The sequence below is a fragment of the Cydia amplana genome, chromosome 9, assembly GCF_948474715.1.
Source record: "Cydia amplana chromosome 9, ilCydAmpl1.1, whole genome shotgun sequence".
In the NCBI taxonomy this organism is placed as follows: domain Eukaryota; kingdom Metazoa; phylum Arthropoda; class Insecta; order Lepidoptera; family Tortricidae; genus Cydia; species Cydia amplana.
The window spans coordinates 15414127-15439751 of NC_086077.1; the positions used below are offsets into that span (position 1 = coordinate 15414127).

General features: G+C 39.2%; 3 protein-coding genes across 4 annotated transcripts; 1 reads left to right on the forward strand and 2 right to left on the reverse strand.

Moving 5' to 3' along the window:
• Positions 1-1465: 1465 nt before the first annotated feature.
• On the reverse strand, positions 1466-7122 carry LOC134650738 (probable RNA-binding protein 46). The gene is made up of 6 exons (XM_063505670.1): positions 6802-7122; positions 5190-5308; positions 3912-4003; positions 3164-3276; positions 2469-2651; positions 1466-1634 (listed from the first exon to the last, which is right to left on the reverse strand). The coding sequence occupies exons 1-6, from the start codon at positions 6976-6978 to the stop codon at positions 1470-1472; spliced, it is 849 nt and encodes a 282-aa protein (XP_063361740.1). The 5' UTR covers positions 6979-7122; the 3' UTR covers positions 1466-1469.
• Positions 7123-9255: 2133 nt separating this feature from the next.
• On the reverse strand, positions 9256-12907 carry LOC134651196 (uncharacterized). 2 transcript variants are annotated; one of them, XM_063506253.1, is made up of 6 exons: positions 12723-12906; positions 11954-12157; positions 11698-11855; positions 11048-11245; positions 10326-10419; positions 9256-9543 (listed from the first exon to the last, which is right to left on the reverse strand). In XM_063506253.1, the coding sequence occupies exons 1-6, from the start codon at positions 12871-12873 to the stop codon at positions 9257-9259; spliced, it is 1092 nt and encodes a 363-aa protein (XP_063362323.1). In that variant the 5' UTR covers positions 12874-12906; the 3' UTR covers position 9256. The 2 variants fall into 2 exon arrangements, with proteins under 2 accessions (XP_063362323.1, XP_063362324.1); XM_063506254.1 differs by lacking the exon at positions 11048-11245 and having other exon boundaries at positions 12723-12907.
• A 595-nt stretch (positions 12908-13502) lies between these two features.
• LOC134651177 (developmentally-regulated GTP-binding protein 2) lies at positions 13503-20657 on the forward strand. Its single transcript, XM_063506214.1, has 8 exons — positions 13503-13751; positions 13831-13991; positions 14713-14883; positions 15732-15875; positions 16915-17022; positions 18751-18908; positions 19743-19869; positions 20495-20657. Exons 1-8 carry the CDS (start codon positions 13688-13690, stop codon positions 20654-20656), a joined length of 1095 nt encoding a protein of 364 aa, XP_063362284.1. The 5' UTR covers positions 13503-13687; the 3' UTR covers position 20657.
• Positions 20658-25625: the final 4968 nt, after the last annotated feature.

A 25625-nucleotide genomic window follows, 5' to 3' on the forward strand; every position in this document is an offset into this window, starting at 1 on the left:
AACTTCTTGGGATGAGCTGAACCCTTAATGTGCCACTGCATGGACTCTTGTTTACTCTCTGGGTCATAATGATGAACCCAGGTTTCATCTCCAGTAACTATTCTTTGCAGCACCTCATCAGGATTTTCACCGCACAGGTCAATAAAATCGGAACAAGCTACACGCATGTCTTTTTGAAGCCGAGTCAGCATTCGCGGAACCCATCTTGCACTTACTTTTGACATATTAAGATGGTCATGTATAATATCATGTACGGTACCAATAGAGAGATTGGTTACTTGTGCTATAGATTTTACCTTCACTCGACCATCTTCCAATATAAGTTTTTCCACTTTATCAATATTTTCTTGTGAAGTAGCTACTACAGGCCGGCCAGGTCTAGGGTCATCTTCAATACTCTCCCTTCCGCGTTTAAACTCGCTTGACCACTTTTGAATGGTAGATAAAGAAGGAGCAGACTCACGGTAAACACAATCCATTTCCTCTTTTATGGTTTTTAGATTTTTACCCTGTTTTGTCAAGAATTTTATCACGCATCGATGTTCTAATTTAGTTAACGTTGTCAATTCGCACATGATGTTCATGTTTGTTCAGCAATTGCAGAAAAACAAAAGACTATCTCGGTTCGAATTATACTTTTTTTTAATGTCAATGAATAAACCTTAGCGGCCAGTAACGAAAGAAATTTTAGAAGAGGTCGTAAGATATCAATACCGAGAATATTTTGAACGCCCCTCGTAGTCTTTGTGGTACTAAAACTGATGTATGGAGTGAGCACTCTATGTATTTTTTTCTCTATGGTATTATTTAGATTTTGCTATACGAAGGTTTTGCTGACAGTTTCTGATCCGACAATATTTTTGGTGAAGATTTTTCTGAAAATGTATCATGTAAACATTTCAATCTTTTTCACTACGTTGGCAAACAAGCATACAGCACGCCACATGATAGGTACACGGTTACCGTTGCCTACCGATGCGTGCAGGTCTAGGGATGTCATATGCGCGCTGCCGGCGCTGTACACTCCTTTTTTGAACTAGTACACTGGTCCATCTAGCTAGTATGTATGTATGTTATCTGTGGCTTCTGTGATAGATAGATAGATGATTTATTTCATGAAAGACAATTACATAATAAGTTTGCATTATAAGAATTTCTATCATGATCGTCAAAATAAAAATAAAAATGAAAATAATAACAATACTAATGAAATACAATTATAGCTCCAATAAGGATTGTCAACACAATTAGAATAAGAGTAAGTAGGTAAATACTTACAAATCCAAAATATAAATTTACAGTGTCAGAACTTACGAGAATACAAGAACAGAAAAAATAAAAACAATAAATAAAAGTCAATTAATTTCCAATTGGAACAGTCGTTAATAAGAGTAGGTATAAAATAATATCTCCCAATAAGAATCGTCAACACAACATCATCAACATGTGGGAACAGCTCGAGATTCAACTTACTCCTGCGGCTGGTGGCGGCGCGACGCCTCGTGGATCATGCGCAGCCGGCGCGCCTGCGACCACGGCTCCAGCGTGTAGGACGGCGCGATGGGCGGCGAGTACGCGCCGCTCTCCGGCACGCGCGTCAGCTCCACGCCGCGCTCGGCCGACCAGCGGCCGACCTGCACCACGCAAAACAAACTTAGGGCTGATTTAGACGGCGCGCGAACTCGCATGCGATTTTAGTTACATTGCGGACTGTTGGTTACGTCCAAGACGGACTGTTGGATACCGTTTAGTCAACTATAATATTCATTTCAGTCAACTATAATGAAATTGACCAATCGAAAGCGCGGAGCAAGTACCAGGGCCTCATGAGTTACGAGAAGGTGTCGTTGACCAACCGGCCGGGGGCGCGGGGCGCGGGGGCCGGGTCGCGTACGAGTATGAAGGTATCGCGACTGCTCGCGCATCTTAGCTGTATACTTTTGTTTTTTTTACCTACATATATGATTCTTCTACTAGTTTTAAGTATTTTTTTTTTGTTGACTCGTAGAAAAAGTATTGTATACAATAGTGATATAATCAAGCTTTTCAATCTCGTACCTTTACTTAGGCAACTTAGCACCTAAACACGGTACTCGACTGAAAAGCTCTCCATTATATCACGATTGTATAAAATACTATTACGTAACGACGTCCGAGGTCTCGCATCGTCTAACCTAAATGAGCCCTTAGGGTCGGTTGCACCAAAAGTTTTGTCATCGTTAAAGAGTTCGCTAAATTTTATTGTACCTACCTATGGAAAGTGTCATAGTAAACCTCCGCGGCGCGCCGGGTGACGTTGATCAGTCTATCAAGTGCGGATGATGCAACTGGCACTTATAGGTGCTCAGTAGCTTAGTACAACTTCACAATAAACATTATTGGTTATTTCAGGCAAAGCGCCGTTTCGGGGCATAAGGGAGACCGTGTGTTAGAGGGCGCTAGAGGCTACAACACTGTACTGTACCCACCTCGCGGTACTGCTTGAGCAGCTGCGGCGACTGCGGCAGCGACCAGTCGACGGCGGGGCGCGCGCCGGAGCCCCACGCGGCGGCCGCGGCGGCCACCAGCGCCTTGCGCGCCATGGCGGCGCCGCGGTGCGACTTGTACTCCACGATGGCCGCGCTGGAGGCTACCGAGCGACGCACGCGTACCTACCAATCAATTTACATAAATTAAAATTGTGTGAATAAATTAAACGAGATATTTAGCAATGTGACGGACAGACAGACGGACAGACAGAGTCACACATAAGGATTCCTTTAGTACCCTATTTTAAATACCATAAAACCAGGGTTATAAGAGTGACCCAGGCGATTTCTATCAGCGGTCGGCAACCCGCGCCCGCGGGCCGCATGCGGCCCGTGAACCTGTCACTTGCGGCCCGCGAGCCTCCCTGGCTATTTTGTATGTAATATTGACAAACGACAATGTCTGATAAAGTCATAATGTCATAAATATTAACAAAGTGCGGCCCGCGTCAACTTCATTAACTAATATGTGGCCCTTGGCTGCTAAAAGGTTGCCGACCGCTGACTTAAATGAAAAGAAGTTAATACACCCATATACTTGATTCGGAAAATAAATAGGCTTTGACAGAATCTGTCGGACAGATTTCGGAGAGCATGCTAGGTAAGATAAGATTAGTTTATCAAGTGTAACACACCTCGACCACCTCGTCCGTCAGCTCGTACAGCAGCCGCACGATCTCCGCCGAGGACAGCGTCGGCGGGATGCGCGAGATGAAGATGCGGCAGTTGTTGATGGACGGACACACGCCTGGAAACAAGCTTCCTTCACTTATGCGACGACACACAGACGAGGCATTTCGCGGGATCGGCTCGACCGAAATCCGCAAATTGCGGGGCTCTTTCTCTTTTACTCCAATGAAGGCGTAATTAGAGTGACAGAGAAAGATGCCCGCAATTTGCGAACTTCGATTTTCCCAGATATAGCCCTGTGTAGATACGTGGGCCTCGACTGAGTCGCCAGAGGCATTGCTGTCTCGCGGAGTTTTGTATATTCGGACGTGGCGCTCGTAAGGCAGCTCGTTCTCTGTGCGGACGGACTCGCTTAATGAGATCAAACAAAGAGGCGCTTTTGGAGCTGTCAGTTCAAAATGGAAATCTAGTGACAGCGGTTCGCAACTTCGAAGAACACAAAGCACTTAACGTAGATAAATAAATTTTGCAATGTCAAAACTGGACCCTCCGAAAGTCTGGTTACATTTTCACCTGATATAAAGTCAAAAACTAAATTGCGAAAACCATTTCAGTAGACAATGCATGCTACAACTTGAAACTCAGGTACGTGAAGTTACCCCCTCCGCTTATCTTTGATTGAAATTTCCTCGAATAAAATGGTTGTTATTTTCGGTTGCTCTTGTTGTAATATATTATTAGACTATTACTTACCCAGTTGCCAAGAAGGCCTGATCATGTAGTTGTTGAACATCCGTATGGCGTTGCTCGCCTCCGCGTCGGTTGTATACATAGCGAACGCGTACCTGTGTAAACACAATAGTATTAGTAAAACGAACACGCTTAGTACCTAAATAACTAATGAATAGATGATAGATGGTTACGCATCCCGACTGTTCGATGTGAAGTGAATCATGCATGATATTGATAATTTCAAGTCATTATTAAATTAAACGCATCTCCGGATCTCCGCCGCCATCGGAACACAGCTCTACAAATTCTACAAGTGCGCTCACAGAACATTATTAAAGAGGTTAGAATGGCTATCGCGCGCAGTTAGTATCGGAACCGGTGTCGCTGCTCGTTCCTCTCCACATTTACTAACACTCGCGCAACGGTAGTAAAAACTTGTGTGCGTGGATACGCCTCCTTTAGACAGATTTGATGTCTGGCTTCTTAATCTGAAGGTTATTGTGGCGCAAAAGGCATGTTTACGTTTTTCGGTCAGCGCGGGCGAGTATTAGCATGCGAGCGTTTGCTCAAAACCGGCGGCGACACGTACCCTGCTCGCATCGCCATTCTAACTTGTTCTGTGAGTGCGCTGTAGGCCTAGCACATGATTGGCGAGACAGTATGTCGCCGCGAGATAGACTACCCTTCTTTTTCTAACTGTATTAATTAACCGTTTCGTTGCGTGTTCCATTTTCGAAAACTTTTGGCTGTGGCGGCAATTATTTCATGACACGACAGGCATGCCTTACGTCATAGAGTATGATGGCACGTCTAAATGCACGTTACGTTAAAAACATTGATGACACGCCTGTCGTGCCACCCGCACCGAATCGGTTAAAGAGGAACGGGTAGTCTATCTCGCGGCGAAATACTGTCGCGCCAATCATGTGCTAGCCCGGCTGCAGTAGGCTTTCGTCGGTACCAACTCGCGATTCCCGCAAGTGAAGTTTATCATGAGATTCATGAGCCAACACCGTGTGTCCTCGAAGCAGTCGAGCGGGATGCGGCCGATGAACACGTGAACCTGCCACGGCGCTGTCACACTCTGTAACAAATGTAACAATCCGGTGACTATGGTACTGACCGGCGGTTCCAGCCCGAGAAGTTGATCATGAGCCGGAACTCGAAAAGCTCGCCGGCCTGCCGGAACAGAGGCACCAGCGTGTCCTCGAAGCAGTCGTGCGGGATGCGGCCGATGAACACGTGAACCTGCCACGGCGCTGTCACACTGTGTAACAAACTAGTGACTATGGTACTGACCCGCGGTTCCATCCGGAGAAGTTGATCATGAGCCGGAACTCGAACAGCTCGCCGGCCTGCCGGAACAGAGGCACCAGCGTGTCCTCGAAGCAGTCGTGCGGGATGCGGCCGATGAACACCTGAACAAAACACGGGCGTTGTCTGTAAATGACACGAGTGTTGGTTTTTTTGACCGGGTCGAAGGACAGGCAATACCTATAGTTCGTTTTTTAGGGTTCCGTACACAAAGGGTAAAAACGGGACCCTATTACTAAGATTCCGCTGTCCGTCCGTCCGTCCGTCCGTCCGTCTGTCACCAGGCTGTATCTCACGAACCGTGATAGCTAGACAGTTGAAATTTTCACATTTCTGTTGCCGCTATAACAACAAATACTAAAAACAGAATAAAATAAAGATTTAAGTGGGGCTCCCATACAACAAACGTGATTTTTGACCGAAGTTAAGCAACGTCGGGCGGGGTCTATTTGAGATATGTTTATAGATTAAATGGCCAAAAATTCAGAAAATTTGTATCGCTGGTTTTGGCGGTATTTAGATATTTAGTTTTAACTTGAGAATGAGTAGCTAAATTTCGTCAGCTTTAGTAAGAACTATAATGGCGTATTTTGCAAACGTTCGCTTTTTAGGGTTCCGTACCCAAAGGGTAAAAACGGGACCCTATTACTAAGACTCCGCTGTCCGTCCGTCCGTCCGTCCGTCCGTCTGTCACCAGGCTGTATCTCACGAACCGTGATAGCTAGACAGTTGAAATTTTAACAACAAATACTAAAAACAGAATAAAATAAAGATTTAAGTGGGGCTCCCATACAACAAACGTGATTTTTGACCGAAGTTAAGCAACGTCGGGCGGGGTCAGTACTTGGATGGGTGACCGTTTTTTTGCTTGTTTTGCTCTATTTTTTTTTTGATGGTGCGGAACCCTCCGTGCGCGAGTCCGACTCGCACTTGGCCGGTTTTTTTTTCTATTTTTGCGTGAAAATCTTAAAAGTTTCAACAGTTCTTATAGTTTCGGAAAAAAGTGGCTGTGACATACGGACGGACAGACAGACGGACAGACAGACAGATATGACGAATCCATAAGTGTTCCGTTTTTTGCCATTTGGCTACGGAACCCTAAAAATCGGGAGAATCTCGCCAAATCCCGACCATCTGGCAACCCTATTTGGATTACAACATAACTGAATGGACTTGTCTGATGCAGAATGATAGAAGTAATCACTAATTAGTAATAGGTATGTACTATGTAGTACAAATTAGGTACAATATACATACATTCAGCATAGGTACCATATATGCGACTCATGCGAGAAGGCGGGAAAATTATCGCGCCCCTGAACAACGATCACAATACAACAGCAAAAGAACAAATAATATACCTACACAAATCAAACCTAGCACTAGCAGTAAAGTAGGTTAAGTAAATAGACTAAATAGCTTTAATAGCTATACAATACCTATACCTACATTAGGTACTAAAAGTTATTATTATCAAACAGGTGTTTCCGAGAAAAGCCAATCATTCTCGAGTTTGAGCATATGGCACCCTGGCGACATCGTGGCGCCTCAATTCAAAATTTGGATGTAATGATAATAAAATGGAATCTAGTCTTACCTCACAATTCCTAGACGGCTCCGGCCCAGACCATGCGTGAGGAGCCTTTCTGTAGATCCTCTGCCCATTAATTTGCGTCAGTGTATAAGATGTGTTATTTTCTGTTAGAGATAATAATCTCGAAGATAATTCATGTTGATTTACTTCACTACACGAATAATGCTTAACAGGCGGCATATTAGCCAATATAAATTTAATTAATCTTAAATAATAGTTTCGAAAATATTTACTAAGGAGCACTACAACGACGCGTACTCCGCATAAGGAAAAAGAAACGATTTCTACGATTTTTTGACAAGGAGAGAAAATGGCGAAATTAAAACCAAAATGGTGGAATCAACCTTGAAAAGTTTTCAAAAAAACTCAAACGAATGTCTACTAAATATTATAAGGATTATGTCCAGACACCCAAATAAAATGATTATTCATTATTTATTTTATTCATATAAAAACTTTATTAATAACATTGTTAACTAAGCAAGGAGACATTATTCTCCAAAAAAAAGATATTCATCAACTATCACCGGAAATAAAAAGAATTTGACAGTCATATTATTTTCATTTGAAAATAGAAATAGTCGTTACATTGTTTATTACCTTGCAAGTTCTAAAATCAACTTAGTTTCTTTTAACTATAGTTAGATTCAAACGATTAGACCATTCAAAAATTCACTACTTTTTATATGAGCACAATTCATGCTGTTATTTTGTTAAACAATCAATATTCTTTCGATTAAATGCTTGTGCGTATGTGCGTATACGCAAGGTATATGGTATACTACATACGCAAGTTTATTAAAGGTTCCCATTCATTATATCAAAAGAAGTATCAAGACGTTACTTATTTTTTTCACAAAATAAAAAAGGGAAGCTTTTTCGTGATCATGTAATAAGTAATCCCATCAAATTAATAATAATATCAAATCAATTAATCAGTAATAATTTATCATGAAATTAATTAATATTAATGTAATAATAATTCTTAGAAATAATTGTTGTGTTGTGTTGTTTTGTCCTATGTAAATATTTGCTACACTATCGCATTGGGTAACTGTCATGATAGCTGTACTGTTATTATAAATAAATAAAAATAAAAATAAAAACATTACATGTAAAAAGGTGCAAGTCTCGCAACGCTTTTACTACAAAAAAGTTTTGAGATGTAATGTGAAACCAAGTCGGTTATTGTAATCAGTGCCAGGGGGTGTTAAAACCGTATCAATAAGATATCTTTAATTTGTAATACGTATAATGACTTGGCCATCGCACGGCTGCATAATGACAAAAGGATCATCGTCACCTATTAAAAATAATTCTAAATGAACATAACGCTAGCGCTAATTGCAGTTTGAGCATTACACATATTTACGAGTACGGTACGAGTAAAGCATTATGTGCGATTGCCAAGTCATTATATGTATTACAAATTAAAGATATCTTATTGATACGGTTTTAACACCCCCTGGCACTGATTAAAATAACCGACTTGGTTTCACATTACATCTCAAAACTTTTTTGTAGTAAAAGCGTTGCGAGACTTGCACCTTTTTACATGTAATGTTTTTGATGGGATCTCATCTCTTTTTGTAGGCAGTCCTCCTTTTCGGGTATTCATACCCATACTATGTATACACATATCATAACTAAACATATCTTCATTCATACTCACATCGTACATCGTAGTGTACCTTTACTTTACCTACTATTTGTAGGAACTGCAACAGTAACTTTGTAATATCATATATTTATATGGCATTACAAACTTACTTATGCAGTTCTTAGATCTGTAAAACGTGACTGATATTGCAATATTTTTAGGTTTACCTTTTATGCGGCCATTAAACCCTAACTCTGTACCAAATTTCTGCTCTCTGAGTTTATGGGAAGTACTAATTCTATTCTGATGATCATGAGTGAGTGAATGAATGAGTGTCATAAATGCGAAACTTTGCTTTCGCTTAACTTCGGAACTAAATGACTTACAGACTTGAAATTTTGGATTTTAAGTATGTGATTATAGCTTACTGGATGACGAAAATTTCTGCGTTCTGGTCTTATCCAGAGGTTCTCAAATAGGGGCCTGAAAATGCGGCGAAATGGTTCCAGTAAAGGATGGTACGGCAGTGTTTGCTTCGCGCTCGACTTGGCGGGGGCACTACCGTGCCCCCAGATTTATTTATTGGTATAGGTATATATAATATGTACACATGTATTTTAATACATGTTTTTTTTTTAAATCCGAAGTGTGTTTTTGAAATCTAAAAAATATGATGAAGGTAAAGTACACTTCATTTCTATCAGGCATGTGTAACGTATTTCTTTAATATGAGGTCTGAGAAATTAAAACTACAATTTCATGTGCTGCATTATTATTATTTAGTTGATACAGCACGACAAGACAATATATTTGTCTACACCATACCGACAAATCTATTCTACTGAATAAAATTCGTATTTAATATACACATATTTTTATTAATGTACTGTAGAGAAAGCATATAATTAATAAAATAAAAGATTCATTATTATAAGCGGCAGCGTGTTTTGATAATTCGTTAACATCAAAACTAGATAATAACTGTACTCTTAGTATATACATTCTTCGTGTTAATGGTCGCATTTTCATTATTTGCTGTTTTGTAAATTGCGTTAATTTTTGCTGACTAAATTGCTTAATAACTTCATCTGTTATTGCTGGCATTGCTTCTAACTGTATAGAGCTTAGTTGATCCGCTGGAATACCTAGGGACAAAAAATTTCAATATTCATACTATTCATAGACAAACCAAATTAACGTAACTTTAGTAGCTCAGCAACATTAAATTATATAAATTATATTCGGGCTTTAGGGATGAAGTTAATCTTAATCAATAGAAGAAACACAATAGGTCTAGCGAATCTAGAAACCTGACCAGGGGGCCGATTTTTGAAATTCGACCGCTGGATTTCGTGTATTTCGTTCAGTAATATCTCCACTACTATGCATGTAAATTCTATTAATAGAATTCAAAACGAGTGGTCAATACCACTAGATTCCCAATTTCTATCGCTCGTATTTCAAAAATCAGCATTTCGCCGTTTTCCACCGATTTTCGTGTGTCGAAATCGAGCGATCGAAATTCAAAAATCGCCCCCCAGGGTCTAAATACGTTTGTATTTTATTCACTACTAGCGACCCGGCTTTTCGCATGGGTTAACAAATTATACATAAACCTTCCTCTTGAATCACTCTATTTTAAAAAAACCGAATCAAAATCCGTTGCGTAGTTTTAAATATTTAAGCATACATACAGACAGACAGAGGGAAGCGACTTTGTTTTATACTATGTAGTGATAGTGATGTCAAAAGAGAGCTGTGTTAATGGCTGCTAACTATAACATAACTATGTAACAACAGTAACATTTAGATATTATCACCATTACTCTAAATACGATATTTAGTTACATTTGTTCGGATTTTGCGTTAAGTTTGAAAATTTTGGGCCATAATAAATTATACATTTATACACATTGTGTGTACTAACATTTAAGTAATGATCCCATTCGGCTTACTTCATGTGACGTCCATCTGTATGGCTCACCAAAGACTTCGGGTTGTACGGCTAATTCATATAGAGTCTAGAAGACAACAATAAAAGCTTATATCTGTTCTGAAGTTGTGTTTGTACTTAAGTTATTTTGGTATTTCTTTCCAACCTGACGTTTACAAATATGTATTAATTAACTACTTGCGCCATTTATGCCAATAAGCACATCTATTACGTGTATTTCTGAATTTAATATCTACAGTCGAAAAATATCAGAAATCATTGAGGATAAGGGAATGACCCGAATGACCCTATTTCAAGTTAGTTTTAGATGAGCATTATCCTAAAAAAAAGAGAGATTATTCTTATGGGTATATTTTAGCGATTGCGAGTCGTACTTTGTTCATATAAACTCAAAATACTAAATAAAGTCATGCATCCAGTACTTATAGGGAGCGTCCATGAACTGTAGACGGCAGCACTGAAGCTCCCTACTCATTAGCGCGAGGCATTATGTTAAAATGTCAAATATCCATTTTTAGTGTTAAGCTACTAAATGGCGAAATAGAGCCAGTGTGAAGTGTAGGGGGCAGCACCTGCTTAGAAGTGTGACTTGTTTTCGCTTTCGATTCAGGTCACGAGATGGCAGACCAAAGAGTAAAGTAAGTATGTGGCAGACCCTCGAACACGCACGGTGTCTATCCCTGAGTGACGTTTACCTGAACTTGTTTATCATTACATTTCCTCAATTTTCCTAGAACGGAACTTTGAAGATCTTTCATAATTACTGGAGTAATCTTTCTGAGCTCATTTGGTGGAAACCCGCATATCATGTAGCCAAGTTCGTTTACAGAGGTTGCATTCAAGTACCAGGTATTTCCGAAATAACGCCTATAAGCTGCTACTAATATACCAAACTGAAACAGAAAGGACAACCCAACATTAGATAAGATAATGATCACCTGTTATTAACTTAGATATTATTTTCTTAAGAGGTTTACATCATGCAGTAGGATTTTATCTTCCTTACATTACGGTACGGTACGGTATGAAACCTTACATGGCTTTTTACCAGGGTTAGTTTGACGTACTCGTATGAGCATTGATTAAGCCGAAAGAGTACCTAGGTACCTACCTATAATAATATACATATGGATGTTAAGCCTAAAAGTGGGCGCGGGAACTACTTTAGTTTATACAAAAGCAACTGTAAGAGCCATCAAACATTCCCGGCCAACGATAAAATCTGACTATACATGATCATGATCAAAAAGTATTTTTTGTGTATACTAATTTTGCAATAGCAGTAACTTCTATTTTATTCTGCGATTATGTTCAATAATGTCGTGTACAGTATATGTTTGTCTACCTTCCGAAAGTGTAACTCTTGGCTGAAACGAGCGAAATACGAACGGACGTTCCGGTCTCCCATATTGGCATAGTATAAATCTTCTTCCGGGACAAAGTTCAATAACGGCCCAAAAGCTAAGAATTCCCTTCCATGTAAATAGGCGGCCGTCCTTCCATCTATAAATAAATAGTAATATACCATTTTGTTATAAAGCAAGAAGTAGATTCTCACAAGATATTATTATTTTATTTTGATTCGACAAGATATTACTTACCGGTAATAATGTCCCAAGCTTGGAGAACTTTATTAACTGGAATTAAATGCTTCAGTCTTATGTTAGAGAGAATATGAAGTATAGTTTCGGCGTCGAGTCTCATGAATGATTCAGGGGGTCCGTAGAATATAATATCCATAGATGATTCATGTTTATATTCTATATCTTTTTCGATATAAAAATCATCGTAGAAATTATCTTTATCTGAAATGCAGTACAATCAGGTTAATGTAACAGTAAATATTGTTGTAAAATCATAGAAAAAAACAGACTAAGTAAGACTCTCTATTTCACTCTAATGAATGAAAGCTTTTATTCTCAGATTCTCACTGACTATTTCAAGACTGCGTCCCTGTCGTCAGTTACTGAATTAATTAAGTAAGGTGTGTGCAGTGCTTAAAAAACAACGGGTTGCACTCAGGGAGTGCCGGCAGAAGTGAAAACTCAATGACTAGTCCAAAATGCACTATGTATAATTGAGGTTAACGCCATCTAGCGTTAGCGTTAATTAGTTGAAACCCCTAAGCATATCACTGTTAGTACTCTAGTTATATTAATACCAGTTAGAGCGAAACTCACTAGATGGCATTTAAATCAATAAAAAAAAACTCAATGACATTACAATGTAACAGTTTTTCGATCAGGGCACGTGTCCGTCTTACGGTCACGTGATCGTCTTACGCTGTCTCGAGTTTAACATTTTTTCCCCACCTCAAAAAGTGCACAGCGCCGCTAAAGAAGTTTTCACTTCAAAAATTTGACATCAAACCTTTCTCAGAGATCGCGATTGCAGAATTTTTGTCATCCTCATAATCATCGGCCATATCGTATAGCGATCTTGTGGTTTTCAGAGTCGACACTGGGACCATTTTCAACAAGATACAGTAGAAAGAATAAGTACAAATAATAAAATTTAACATAATTACGTTTAATAATTTACAAGGCGCAATTACCACATTACGGGGCTTAAGTATTTGTTTTTTTAAATCGTGCTAAGCAAACATCCTATAGGATATAGATATAATTATTTGAAAAACTAGTTGGCATTGACTAAATCGCTAATTCGCCATACGATTAAATAGGTAGTAAGTAATTGAATTAAAATTTATTAGTACTTTATGTAAGATGGGCTTTAAAAAGATTTGCTTATAATAAAACTAAATAAGCTTTTACTATTCTCAACACATATTTATCAACACACTCGCACATTTGTTAATGCATTTGTGTTGCATTACGATGCAAGTGCGGAAAGTAGGAAATTCGCAACGGGTGGCGATTCATTAGCGATACACGAGTTGCGAATTACCAATTCGCACATGTATCATACAACGTTTTACAGTACATATTGCCCTTTGATTCATCAGGGAATAGTTACTTAGTGTCGTGGTAATTTTGTATTCTAAACACACGTTGCATCACTTTTATATTTTTTATGCAAATGTGAAAATATTAATTTCACAGTTCTCGTTAATGGCAAGCTTTATTTCTTCTCTGTACACATCAAACTGTCAATGTCAAATCAAATGTCAACATTGTCACTTACGTTACTTACGTAGATCGTCTATAACCTATAACGACTTTATGTATGCTCGGCAACAAATTGTTTTTATCGAAATCGACATCAATTTAGCAACGAAATGTCCATAGTGTAGCATAATATTAATTTGTTAAATATCTTCTTAGGATAAAGTTTTATTATAGTTAAATATAAGCTTCCGCTAGTGTCTTACAAAGATGGGTATTTTGGAGAAGATATCTGAGATTGAGAAGGAAATAGCAAGAACCCAGAAGAATAAAGGTGAGTTTTGCATGACTTTGTAACGTAGCAGTCTAGTCTAGACTTTCTAGTATTTTACTTATTGTTTGTGTTTTGTCAGCCACGGAATACCACTTGGGTCTGCTGAAGGCGAAGTTAGCGAAGTACCGGTCGCAGCTGCTCGAGCCGTCTAAGAAAGGCGGGGACAAGGGCGAGGGCTTCGATGTGCTCAAGTCGGGCGACGCGAGGGTGGCGCTCATTGGCTTCCCTTCTGTGGGAAAGGTGAGTGGTTCATTAACCTTTTAACCGCCGTAGACTGATATATATAAGACATACAAAATCGGGCTCATTTCGCCGTCTGATAAATAAGACAAAACTTCGTGTAACTTCGTACCCCCTGGCGACACGAGCACGCTCGATAATGTATTCTATGGCGGTTAAAAGGTTAACACTGGGTTAATAAAGCAAACGGCATTTTTTTAAGATTATTTGCTAGTTGCACCATCTGTACTTGACAGACTGATCAACGTCACCCGGCACGCCATGGCGGTTTACTATGAAACTCTCCATACAATAAAAATTTGCGAACTCTTAAATTATATTAATTAGTAGCTTTGTTTTTACAGCATTCTATTTTTTCTGTCCAATAACTAACATGAAACCAATATGAAACATTAAAATAACCCTTATAAGTAACTCAGAAGGATCATAGGAAAATATGTCAATTAAATACTTGTAAAAATATCCTTGTTGGTTTTTTCTCTTTATACTTGTAAGCTAAATAAAATTTATATTTTAACAAAGATGCTTGAGTTTTGGATGAGATTTTAAATAGCACTCAAGGAGGTAACTCTTAAAAATATGGCAATTTACATTGCTTCCTATCATAATAAAACGGAAAATGAAAATATTTTATGAGTCTAAAAATCATTACAATGAAACGTTCGACAATATGTTTGACAGTAGTAGTAAACAAGGAAATTGTACCAACATTTTTTTCCAGTCCACATTGCTGTCAACACTGACACACACACACTCAGAAGCCGCCAGCTACGAGTTCACAACGCTGACATGCATCCCTGGTGTGATCGAGTACCGCGGGGCCAACATACAGCTGCTCGATCTACCGGGTATCATTGAGGGTGCTGCGCAAGGCAAGGGCAGAGGAAGACAGGTAATAGAGACACTATTATATGTGATGTTTAAGTTAAGGTACCTTGCTGGTATCTTCCTTCTATTTGCATACTTATATTCTTCTATATATTACTTATATATATCTAATATATCTTATATATATTACTTCTATAGAATACTTAGACCAATAAACCTAATTGCAATAAGATTTACAAATATAGCTGATCAAGCAAATTTTGTCAGTAAAAAAATGCGCGAAATTCAAATTTTCTATGGGAAGATATCCCTTCGCGCCTACATTTTTCAAATTTGCCGCCTTTTTCTACTGACAAGATCTACTTGACCAGCTATATCAGTTAAGCTTGCTGACAATAGAGTATTTGACTACTAATCAAATCGTTTCTTTTTTCCAACTGTCAAAACGATTGCGCTACATGGCGCTACTATGGAATTTATGTAAAACACTTTATGTGGCGTCACAATCAAATTACCTTCTCTTTATAGTTTTATTATACGAGTTGTAAAATAGAAATTGTGTGTAAAAATAACTGTTGTCTACGTTTTTCTGGTGCTTTATTTCATGCAAGGTCTAAAATAATTTATTTTAAATACAGTCAAATACCCTATTGGACGTGGGGTTTTCCAGCACCTTATTTATTTCTAAAATAAAGATCATTCAATACTTATATACTGACAGACAATGTAAGTACGGTTCACTGCGGGTCCCTGAAACTTAGATTCTTCAAATGTTAACTAGGGAGGTGAAAATTCGGTTGAAAAGTCAGTTCACTATAAAATTGAATGTAGTCGCCATCAAAAAAATGTGTTTTTCTGGCGGAATGTCCATTTGCAGTACAACGTTTATTATACTAATATTGATGTCATCAGGTGATAGCGGTGGCGCGCACAGCGGACCTGGTGCTGATGATGCTGGACGCCACGAAGCCCTACGTGCACCGCCAGCTGCTCGAGAAGGAGCTCGAGAGTGTGGGCATCAGGCTCAACAAGGCCAAACCTAATATTTACTTTAAGGTAAATTAACCAGTGTGACGGTAACTAAGATGGCGGCTTTGAAAATTGAAACATCACCATTAGTCCACACAAATTTATTTAAAAAGTCTCAAGGTCTGAGGTCTTTACGCCCGTATGGTTCGCTTCCGCGGATCGCTGGTACTCCCCTGGCCCTGGCGCTGGTGGTCGGCGCTGACGAAAGGTGGTGGAGGCCCCGGAAACGGAGCTCCACGTCTTCACAGGGGGTAGCCGGCCGGGTAGGGTGTGGCACCTCGTCCTGGGCGCATGGGGGTGAGCCGTCGTGTGCTAGCGGGGACGCAGGTCTTGCAACACGACGCCAAAGGTTTCAATCTAATAAATATAGGTTATAGGTAACCGGCGACCCGCCCCGGCTTCGCACGGGTTAACAAATTATACATGAACCTCCCTCTTGAATCACTTTATCTATTTAAAAAAAACAGCATCAAAATCTGTTGCATAGATTTAAAGATATAAGCATACATAGGGACAGACAGACAGCGGGAAGCGACTTTGTTTTATACTATGTAGTGATGTAACACAGCCGACCTGGTGGTGATGATGCCGGCCGCCACGAAGCCCTACGTGCACCACCAGGGGATCTTTCTCTTTTACTCTCATTAAGACGTAATTAGAGTGACAGAGAAAAATGCCCGCAATTGACGAACTTCGATTTTTGTAGTTATACCCCAGATTCATAATGTACCGTAAGGGCAATTTTCAGCTGGGTGTTCAACAGATGAAATTTTGTAGGGTCAGATTTGGCCTCTGTCAATTCACTATTGAGTCCTACAGTCAGCAGACAGACGCCTCTGGCACGCACAAACAACATTATTTACTATCTTTATACATATAACAATATGTACTTAAATAGCCTTTATTATTGAAGTTTTCAATTTACAACGAATATGTTAATTTGGTTTCACAACTCGACTTCAACTCGTCCTTTGACGTAGGCCTCCTCAAGTCCTCCATAGCTTTCCATTTATTTATTTCTTCATTCACACACACATTTTATATACATCAAATGTATTGTTCACAGCAAAAGAAAGGCGGCGGTCTCTCGTTCAACTCGACGTGTCAGCTCACTAAAGTGGACGAGAAAATGGTGCAAATGATCCTACACGAATACAAGATATTCAACGCTGAGGTAACACCTAGTGGCGTCAATCAACTGATAATAATTTAGTACTTTATTATTTCATTTCATAAAACACAAATACAGTGGTACTAATAAACTAAATTAATAACTAGCTTAAATCTAATATAGGCCCTTGAGGCATTGTACCAAGGATGCTGGCGGCATTTCCTCGCTGTATCGCAATGCTGATACGTTGTGCGAGGGAGCCGCCAGCTCTTCGGTCATCAGTTACGTCAACCAGCGCTTTATTGTAATCTTGGGTGAATTTTAATATTGCATTGACAGTGGCAGCGCTTGCTACTGCTTACCACTATTGGCCCTGCCGTTTAAATATGAAATTTAACGAATATATTGTATAAAGTATTAAATTCCATTGACAGAACGAGGAGATTTCTTTCAACCTGATTAGGGATTGCAATCCGGTCTGGTTTTGAATCCGGCCGGATCCGGCCGGATTTTGGCCTCAATCCGGGGATCCGGCCGGATCTGGCCAGATTGGTATTGCGGATGAAAAATTCGTCCAGTCACATATTTTATTATGTTTTTTAGCGTTATATGCGCAGTTAAGGATATTTTTCTAATGGGTTAATAAAACGACAGTTTGAGGTTTCAAAAATCAACGTTTTTATTACGTAACCACAACCACTAAGTCTTATTACAATAATCAGTCTCACAAATTAAAATCTTCTTTTTCTCTTAAAATATCCATAGCCCTACAATTCCCAAGTCCCACAAAAATGTGCTTTTAATTCTTCGCTTTATTTAGTAGCATAATAATAACAAAATAACATATTCTTACTTTAAATTCGACAAAACATTTAACTTGACTGCTGAATGAAGCCTTATAAATATTTCTTCATTCTATTTTAAATGCAGTTAACACTTATTATAACTGGGCTATAATGGTTTGTACTAAATTAAACGAAACAACATGTACGTTATATTATCATGTAACAACACAATTAATTAAATATAAAACAATTCAGTACTTACTTACGGTGCACGGGAATCTCAACCAACACTACGATGACACATATTTCGTCGGTAGAAGACTGGCGTGGCGTCAACTAACAAACAAGTTGTGTTGCTGTTTGCGAGCGGGAACGCGGGGAGGGGAGCATTAAAATAGAATTACGTTCGAATATTGGCGAGAAATTTTAAATTTTAGCATTGTTTTAAGCTGTTATTTTATATTTTAGCGCTTTTATTCCTTTTACCGGATCCGAGACCGGATCCGGTGAAATTTGCCGGATCCGGTAGCTTGAAAAAAGTACCGGATCCGGCCGGATTACCGGATCCGCCGGACCGGATTGCAATCCCTAAACCTGATATTTTTTTAAAGAACGTATGTACACTCATTGTACAGGTGTAGTGCATAATTGTTGTCCGTCGTATTTTCTCGGAAACGTTAGTATTTGTCATGCTACTTCAGTCAACCTCAGTACTTTTTGTACCGAGCGAGACTGAATGAAACAGCAAGACATGTTCGTACGTTTCCGTGAAAATACGATGGAAAACAAGTTTATGGCAGCTATTTTAAGTTGTTTGTGAGTACGAATGTTAATACGAATGTATAAAAAATAATAATATAATAATACAAGTATTCATTGCATTACCGAAACCTAAATTATTTCGATTTTATAATTATTAAGTTGACAGCGCGACGAGATTGCGGACTCTATTCAACGCATTGAAATTTGAACCAAGACAGTTTTACAATAGGGTCGAAATCTGCAGGTACTGTTCCGGGAGGACTGCACGCCGGACGACCTGATCGACGTGATCCTGGCCAACCGGGTGTACCTGCCCTGCATCTACGTGTACAACAAGATCGACCAGATCTCCATACAGGAGGTGGACAGGATCGCGCGCGAACCCAACTCCGTTGTCGTCAGGTAAATAAGAACCAATTTTATTGTATGAATATATATGCTAATAGTTTTGCTGACTGTACATAAAAACTGGCCAACTAATAAAGGTCAGATATGCGTAAGTATGTGAATATAATATTTTTATTTTTTACTGTTTTTGATACCTATTAAAAATATAAATATCTGGGAGACCGAGCAAAGCTCGGAAAACATATAAAAACTCGAAAATGCGCGTTTTCCCAGGGATAAAACCTAGCTAGATCGATTTTTCGCCCCCGAAAACCCCCATATAGCAAATTTCATCGAAATCGTTAGAGCCGTTTCCGAGATCCCCGAAATATATATATATATATAAATAAATAAATAAATAAACAAGAATTGCTCGTTTAAAGGTATTAGATTAAGCGTTTTTATTTACATTCACTCACTCATTTCATTCATTCATTTTTTGCTATTAGTACTTCATGTAGCTGTGTGTGTAATCATTCACCTCAACTCCCGTGGAAATACCTATACATCCCTAAAGCCTAGAGTATGATCTAAGCCTTCCACGATTGCATACCGGACTGTCCAGATAGCGAAGCTATCAGCCAGTTATATTCAAGGCCTATTAGAGTACAGTGTAAACTCCTTATAACGTCACTCGATATAACGTTTCACTCCCTATAACGTCGACATTTTTGCCTCTAGTTGGTTTACTTTAATATTAATTTCTCTCTATTTAACGAAAACTCTTTATAACGTCAAAAAGTGTCCGGTCCCTTGAGTGTCGCTATATAGAGTTTACACTGTATTTTAAAAAAATTTTTATAAAAATAAAACTTAGAACTTTTTTTTTATTATAAATTTCCCGTGCAGTTGTAATATGAAGCTGAACCTGGACTACCTCCTGGAGACTCTGTGGGAGTACCTGGCGCTCATCCGCGTCTACACCAAGAAGCCCGGCCAGCCGCCGGACTTTGATGACGGACTGATCCTCAGAAGGGTATGTCAATGTGACACTGCTTACCCTTTTTGTTACCACAGAACTCCGTCGTTTCTTAACTGATATTAAAAATTATTTTCTTTGATTGTAAGTTTGTACAGGCAGAAGCAGTTTATGAAAAATAATTATAGTTAAAACTTTGGTTGATGTGTATTGTATTTAGTACTAGCGACCCGCCCCGGCTCCGCACGGGTTAACAAATTGTACATAAACCTTCCTCTTGAATCACACTATCTATTAAAAAAACCGCATCAAAATCCGTTGCGTAGTTTTAAAGATCTAAGCATACATACAGACAGACAGACAGCAGGAAGCGACTTTCTTTTATACTATGTAGTGATAGTCAATACTGCATCCCTAGCATATGACTGGCGCGGCGAGATAGACTACCCGTCTTTTTTCTATGTTAATAAAAGAGGGACGGGCCAATCATGGCTGGATACGTTAACTATTTTTAGTACTAAAAGATGCCACCGTCTATGAAGCGGAATCCTAAAAATCACCATGCAATTACGTCGCCAAACATTTGTGTTAATTGATAGGGATATATAAGATGCTTTACCTGTTTCTGAAAGAGTTTAGGTACCATGAGAATTATCAAAATTAAAACTACATTAATTCCCAGGGTGTAACGATCGAGCATGTGTGCCACTCCATCCACCGCACGCTGGCCGCGCAGCTGAAGTACGCGCTGGTGTGGGGCACCAGCACCAAGTACTCGCCGCAGCGCGTCGGCATCGCGCACACCGTCAACGACGAGGACGTGGTGCAGCTCATCAAGAAGTAGGCCCGAGTTGTTGCTATAGTCTGTCTAACCAGCCAGCACGTGAGCCACTCCATCCACCAGCAATTGTGGGGCACCAGCAACCAGCACCAAGTACTCGCCGCAGCCGTGCAGCTCATTAAGAAGTAGGCTCGAGTAGTTGCTATAGTCTATCTTACCATCCAGCACGTGAGCCACCCCATCCACCAGCAATTGTGGGCCACCAGCAACCAGCACCAAGTAGGTACTCGCCACAGCCGTGCAGCTCATCAAGAAGTAGGCCCGAGTAGTTGCTATAGTCTGTCTAACCATCCAGTATGTGTGCCACTCGATCCACCAGCAATTGTAGGGCACCAGCAACCAGCACTAAGTACTCGCCGCAGCCGAGCAGCTCATTAAGAAGTAGGCTCGAGTAGTTGCTATAGTCTATCTAACCAGCCAGCACGTGTGCCACTCCATCCACCAGCAATTGTGGGGCACCAGCAACCAGCACTAAGTACTCGCCGCAGCCGTGCAGCTCATTAAGAAGTAGGCTCGAGTAGTTGCTATAGTCTGTCTAACCAGCCAGCACATGTGCCACTCCATCCACCAGCAATTGTGGGGCACCAGCAACCAGCACCAAGTACTCGCCGCAGCCGTGCAGCTCATCAAGAAGTAGGCTCGAGTAGTTGCTATAGTCTGTCTAACCAGCCAGCACGTGTGCCACTCCATCCACCAGCAATTGTGGGGCACCAGCAACCAGCACTAAGTACTCGCCTTAGCCGTGCAGCTCATTAAGAAGAAGGCTCGAGTAGTTGATATAGTCTGTCTAACCATCCAGCACGTGTGCCACTCCATCCACTAGCAATTGTGAGGCACCAGCAACCAGCACTAAGTACTCGCCGCAGCCGTGCAGCTCATGAAAAAGTAGGCCCGAGTAGTTGCTATAGTCTGTCTAACCATCCAGCACGTGAGCCACCCCATCCACCAGCAATAGGGATGTTGACATGAATCGCGAATATATAACATGTTATGTTTTTACCATAGCAGGGAATATTAAAACGCGGAAAATCATATTTTGCAAGTGTAAATATGCGTAGTAAATTAATTAACAATAATCAAAAGTATTTAAAATAATGCCCAGTATCACGTGACTGCAAACGCCAATCGGAGCGCGTGACGTAATCACAGTGGAATCACCAAAGACAAGTTATAAAACCTGCCTAAGTGTCTACAGATTATCGTACCGAAACGCGATCTTGGTGCGGTGCGGCGCACGAATCGATAGTGTGTAAGGTGATGCGTTAAGGACACAGCTATAAGATAGAGCGAGAAAGAAGGTCGCTGTCCGATGCGGTAGTGTGTTAAGGCTTTAAAAAAAAATTGTCAGTTGCCATATAAAATTAAAAAAAATGACTGACAGCAGTTTGTTTAAAACGCCGTTACGTCATCAAGGTCACGTGATAGTTTGGAGCGTTTAGGCGCGAAATTTAAACACGAAACTTATTATACATGTTTTTTTATTCAAAATTAATGTATATATTTTTTTAATATTTTTTTCTGTAATTATTACGAGTCTATCTACAAAATGAAACCAGTTCCAAAAAATTGTCAACATCCCTATTGTGGGGCACCAGCAACCAGCACCAAGTACTCGCCGCAGCCGAGCGCGACGAGCGAGTACTTGGTGCTGGTTGCTGGTGCCCCACAATTGCTGGTAGTATATTCTGTCAGTAACCATCCAACACCAGGTATGCCTCCCTCTTTTCATCTCTATATTATTGATTCTCTTTACATAATCAATTAATCTTTGGTTACAGGTAATAATGATTTTATGGGGATGTATATAAACGAGCCTGTTTTCGGACCCTCTGATATCGATGTGTGGTATGTATCTACATTACTGTAAGTTTCTTATCAGCTATGAAGCTACCAGCTGCCTATTATCTATGAACCTACTTTCATGTGGGTTGTCGTGCTAATTGATTAATATTATTGATGATAGATCATTGAACGTCAACTAGTGTTTGAGGGCCATTTTATTTAAAATTGTTAACTACACTGTTTTTAGATTTAGGTATTTTTATGTTAGCTTCTTTTAACTCAAACATTTATAGCTGGTCAAACCAAATTGACAGTAAATAAGAACAAAGAAAACTTATTCTGAATACCTCGCCCGCTTAGCAAATTCTGCTGCCGAGTGTACATGGAGAATTAAGATTTTTATTGCCATTCCGTTACCCTTTTTATACACTTTGTATGACGGTAACGGGATGGAAGAGCTCCAACACTACTTAAATCTAAAATAAAGTGTAGTGTATAACTTAAAATGGTCCCAAATAGATCTTACAGAAAAAAAACCTGATTTGGATAATTTGGATCAATTTGTATGATATAGTTTCAGGTTTCAAGTAGATATTTGTTTCTTTTTTTTTATATAAGGCTGATAGCAACTAAGAAACTGGTAGTACTGTATATCCCGAGTAAATACAGAATATGTCAGTGGTTCCTAACCTTTTCAGTCCGGTCACCACTATGACTAACTAGGTAAGCTGATTTTACCCCTCCTCCCAATGGTTATAAAAAAATTAAAATGTGTGCGTTTGTTGTATTGTTATATTAGGTTAGCTTATTACCCCCGTAAAATACCAGTTTTACCCCCACGGGGGTAATTACCCCCAGGTTAGGAACCACTGGAATATGTCAATAAATATTGTGCTGTAGGTATATACTATATGGCCCGCCTAAAGGTATAATGTGTAGTCAGAATGTATTATTTTGGTTAACTAAAATTGTATGACTAGATTGGACGCAATATCATTATGCCTTTGACAACGTTTACAGCAATACTGCTATTATTTTTATATAAATTATAAAATTAGTCAACCCTATGCGACTTTTGGGCGGTTTTCGTTTAAATGTTTATTCATTATGTTATGAAACTTTAAAAGCAATGTAACTTGGTGACTTTAATTTATTAAAAATCTGGCATCTGAAATGCTATCTTGTAATGATCATTTTATTTTGATAGTTTATAGCCTGACCATACTTAACCTCCTGAGACTAAATGTATATTACAATGTACATATTAGTGCAAACTAATTTGAACCTTTCTGCAACCAAATACAGTAGCATTTCTTTTCTTTCATTGCTTTTTAGACAAACTAAATTCATTCTAATTTGATTATAGGATAAGGTTCAAATATAAAAAAATTGCAAACTTTATATGGTGGGTCTTACGAAGTTAAAGGCTGCCTTTCTACTGAGGGGGAGATGAGAAGACACGTGCGGAAATTTACCAATAGCATTGGTTCTCTTCTCCGCTCCAGTGGATTACAACCAATGCTATTGGTTGATTCTCACACGCCTCCTCTCATCACCGACTCTGTGGAAAGCCAGCCTAAGATAGTTTTTACATTGTCCGATCGGATGGAAGTAAAATGTATATCATATATGATATAATGTAGTTTAACATTCATTTTATAAATCTGCATTCTGCATCTGACTGTACCTAAATTAGCGTCTTGATAATAGAGGCTTCGTTCAGATATTTGTGAACACCTTGGCCGCTCCGATATATATCTGATGGCGACTACCTATGTAAGAGCTATCAGTTTCAACAATGTGATCATTGATAAAGTGACCTTGACATTTAAGACAATAGATTTAAATTCCCACGCACGGATCCGTGTCTAAGCATACGAGGGGTAACACACTGATGAGTCGAGTTTATCAACACTAACTTTAAGTTTATAATGCCCGTCACATGAATCTAAATCCAACGCAAGCAATAAAAATAATCACGACTGTTCAAGAATGACCATTATTATAATCAATTATAATTTTGCAATGGAATAAATTGTTTTTTAAAAGTGTTGAAGTTGTTTTTCTGCTAAGTTCCGGCTAGCTTCTGTTAACCGTTTGAACGAATTGAACGCCAAAGATTCAAACAAGCGCGGCTACAGTCCATAACAACCTTCCTTCGTACATTCCGACGGTGCGGCACACACGTTTATGGTTCCTCCACACCAGGGATCTTGCGAATATCCGCTCCGGAACGTCTTAGCAGCGGCGTAAGAGGAGGAAGGAATCGTAATTTATTTTTAGGGTTCCGTACCCAAAGGGTAAAAACGATACCCTATCACTAAGACTCCACTGTCCGTCTGTCTGACACCAGGCTGTATCATGAACCGTGATAGCTAGACGGTTGAAATTTTTTGACGGCGTATACCGTCAGCAAATACACAAAACTGAACCCTTGCACTTTGAAATAACGTTCAAAATCATGGTGGGAGTCAACCTGTATTTTTCATACAGAAGTCTTACATGCACACAGAGTCTATGCCTTGTTTTCAGATAAGTACGTTTCTACTTTCTTGCACGAAATGATAGTAGACTGCTAGTCGCTTTCACACCTTTTTGTTTTTGGGACTAGTGTTTGTAAACATTACTAAATGAAAACAGTTACCTTCTTGTTTAGACAATTCATTTATTCATTTCTCTCCCTTACACCATAAAATACTTAAAATTAGCTATAATATATCTCGTACGAAGTATATATAAGAATTGTAACTATTTACGTTGATATTAAAGTGGTATTTTGGTCACAACACAAATCTGAAGTACACAAAATATTGTGTGAAAAACATCTATGGATTACAAAACAAACTCCTTAGATAGAGAGAATGTATATCGATATTATCGCTGCTATCCTTAGCTGTGTATTTGGAGTGGCATAGTTAACATACGTCAATAATCGCAGCCGTAAAGTTAACGGCTGAAGTAGATGGCGTTGCATCACTTCGTACATTGTGGCAACTAGGTTATCTAACGCTAACATTATAAATCAAATATGTTTTACTTTAGCATCTAGGTATTTTTTCTATGGTACATGACATGAATGCCACAGTTCACTGCTTTTTAGTATACCTTATAAGTCTTAACTTATTAGTATACCTTAACTTTTTAGTATACCTTATAAGTCTTAACTTATAAGGTATACTAAAAAGCAGTG

Coding starts and splice junctions, on each gene's coding strand:
- LOC134651196 (XM_063506253.1), bottom strand. CDS start 12,873: ATGTTAAATTTTATTATTTGTACTTATTCTTTCTACTGTATCTTGTTG. Junction 11,856..11,953: donor AGCTTGGGACATTATTACCG/GTAAGTAATATC, acceptor ATTTATTTATAG/ATGGAAGGACGGCCGCCTAT. Junction 9,544..10,325: donor AATGGGATCATTACTTAAAT/GTTAGTACACAC, acceptor TTTTGTCCCTAG/GTATTCCAGCGGATCAACTA.
- LOC134650738 (XM_063505670.1), bottom strand. CDS start 6,978: ATGCCGCCTGTTAAGCATTATTCGTGTAGTGAAGTAAATCAACATGAA. Junction 4,004..5,189: donor TTCTCCGGATGGAACCGCGG/GTCAGTACCATA, acceptor GTGTTTACACAG/GTACGCGTTCGCTATGTATA. Junction 1,635..2,468: donor TGCTCAAGCAGTACCGCGAG/GTGGGTACAGTA, acceptor TGCGTGGTGCAG/GTCGGCCGCTGGTCGGCCGA.
- LOC134651177 (XM_063506214.1), top strand. CDS start 13,688: ATGGGTATTTTGGAGAAGATATCTGAGATTGAGAAGGAAATAGCAAGA. Junction 13,992..14,712: donor GCTTCCCTTCTGTGGGAAAG/GTGAGTGGTTCA, acceptor ATTTTTTTCCAG/TCCACATTGCTGTCAACACT. Junction 15,876..16,914: donor AACCTAATATTTACTTTAAG/GTAAATTAACCA, acceptor TATTGTTCACAG/CAAAAGAAAGGCGGCGGTCT.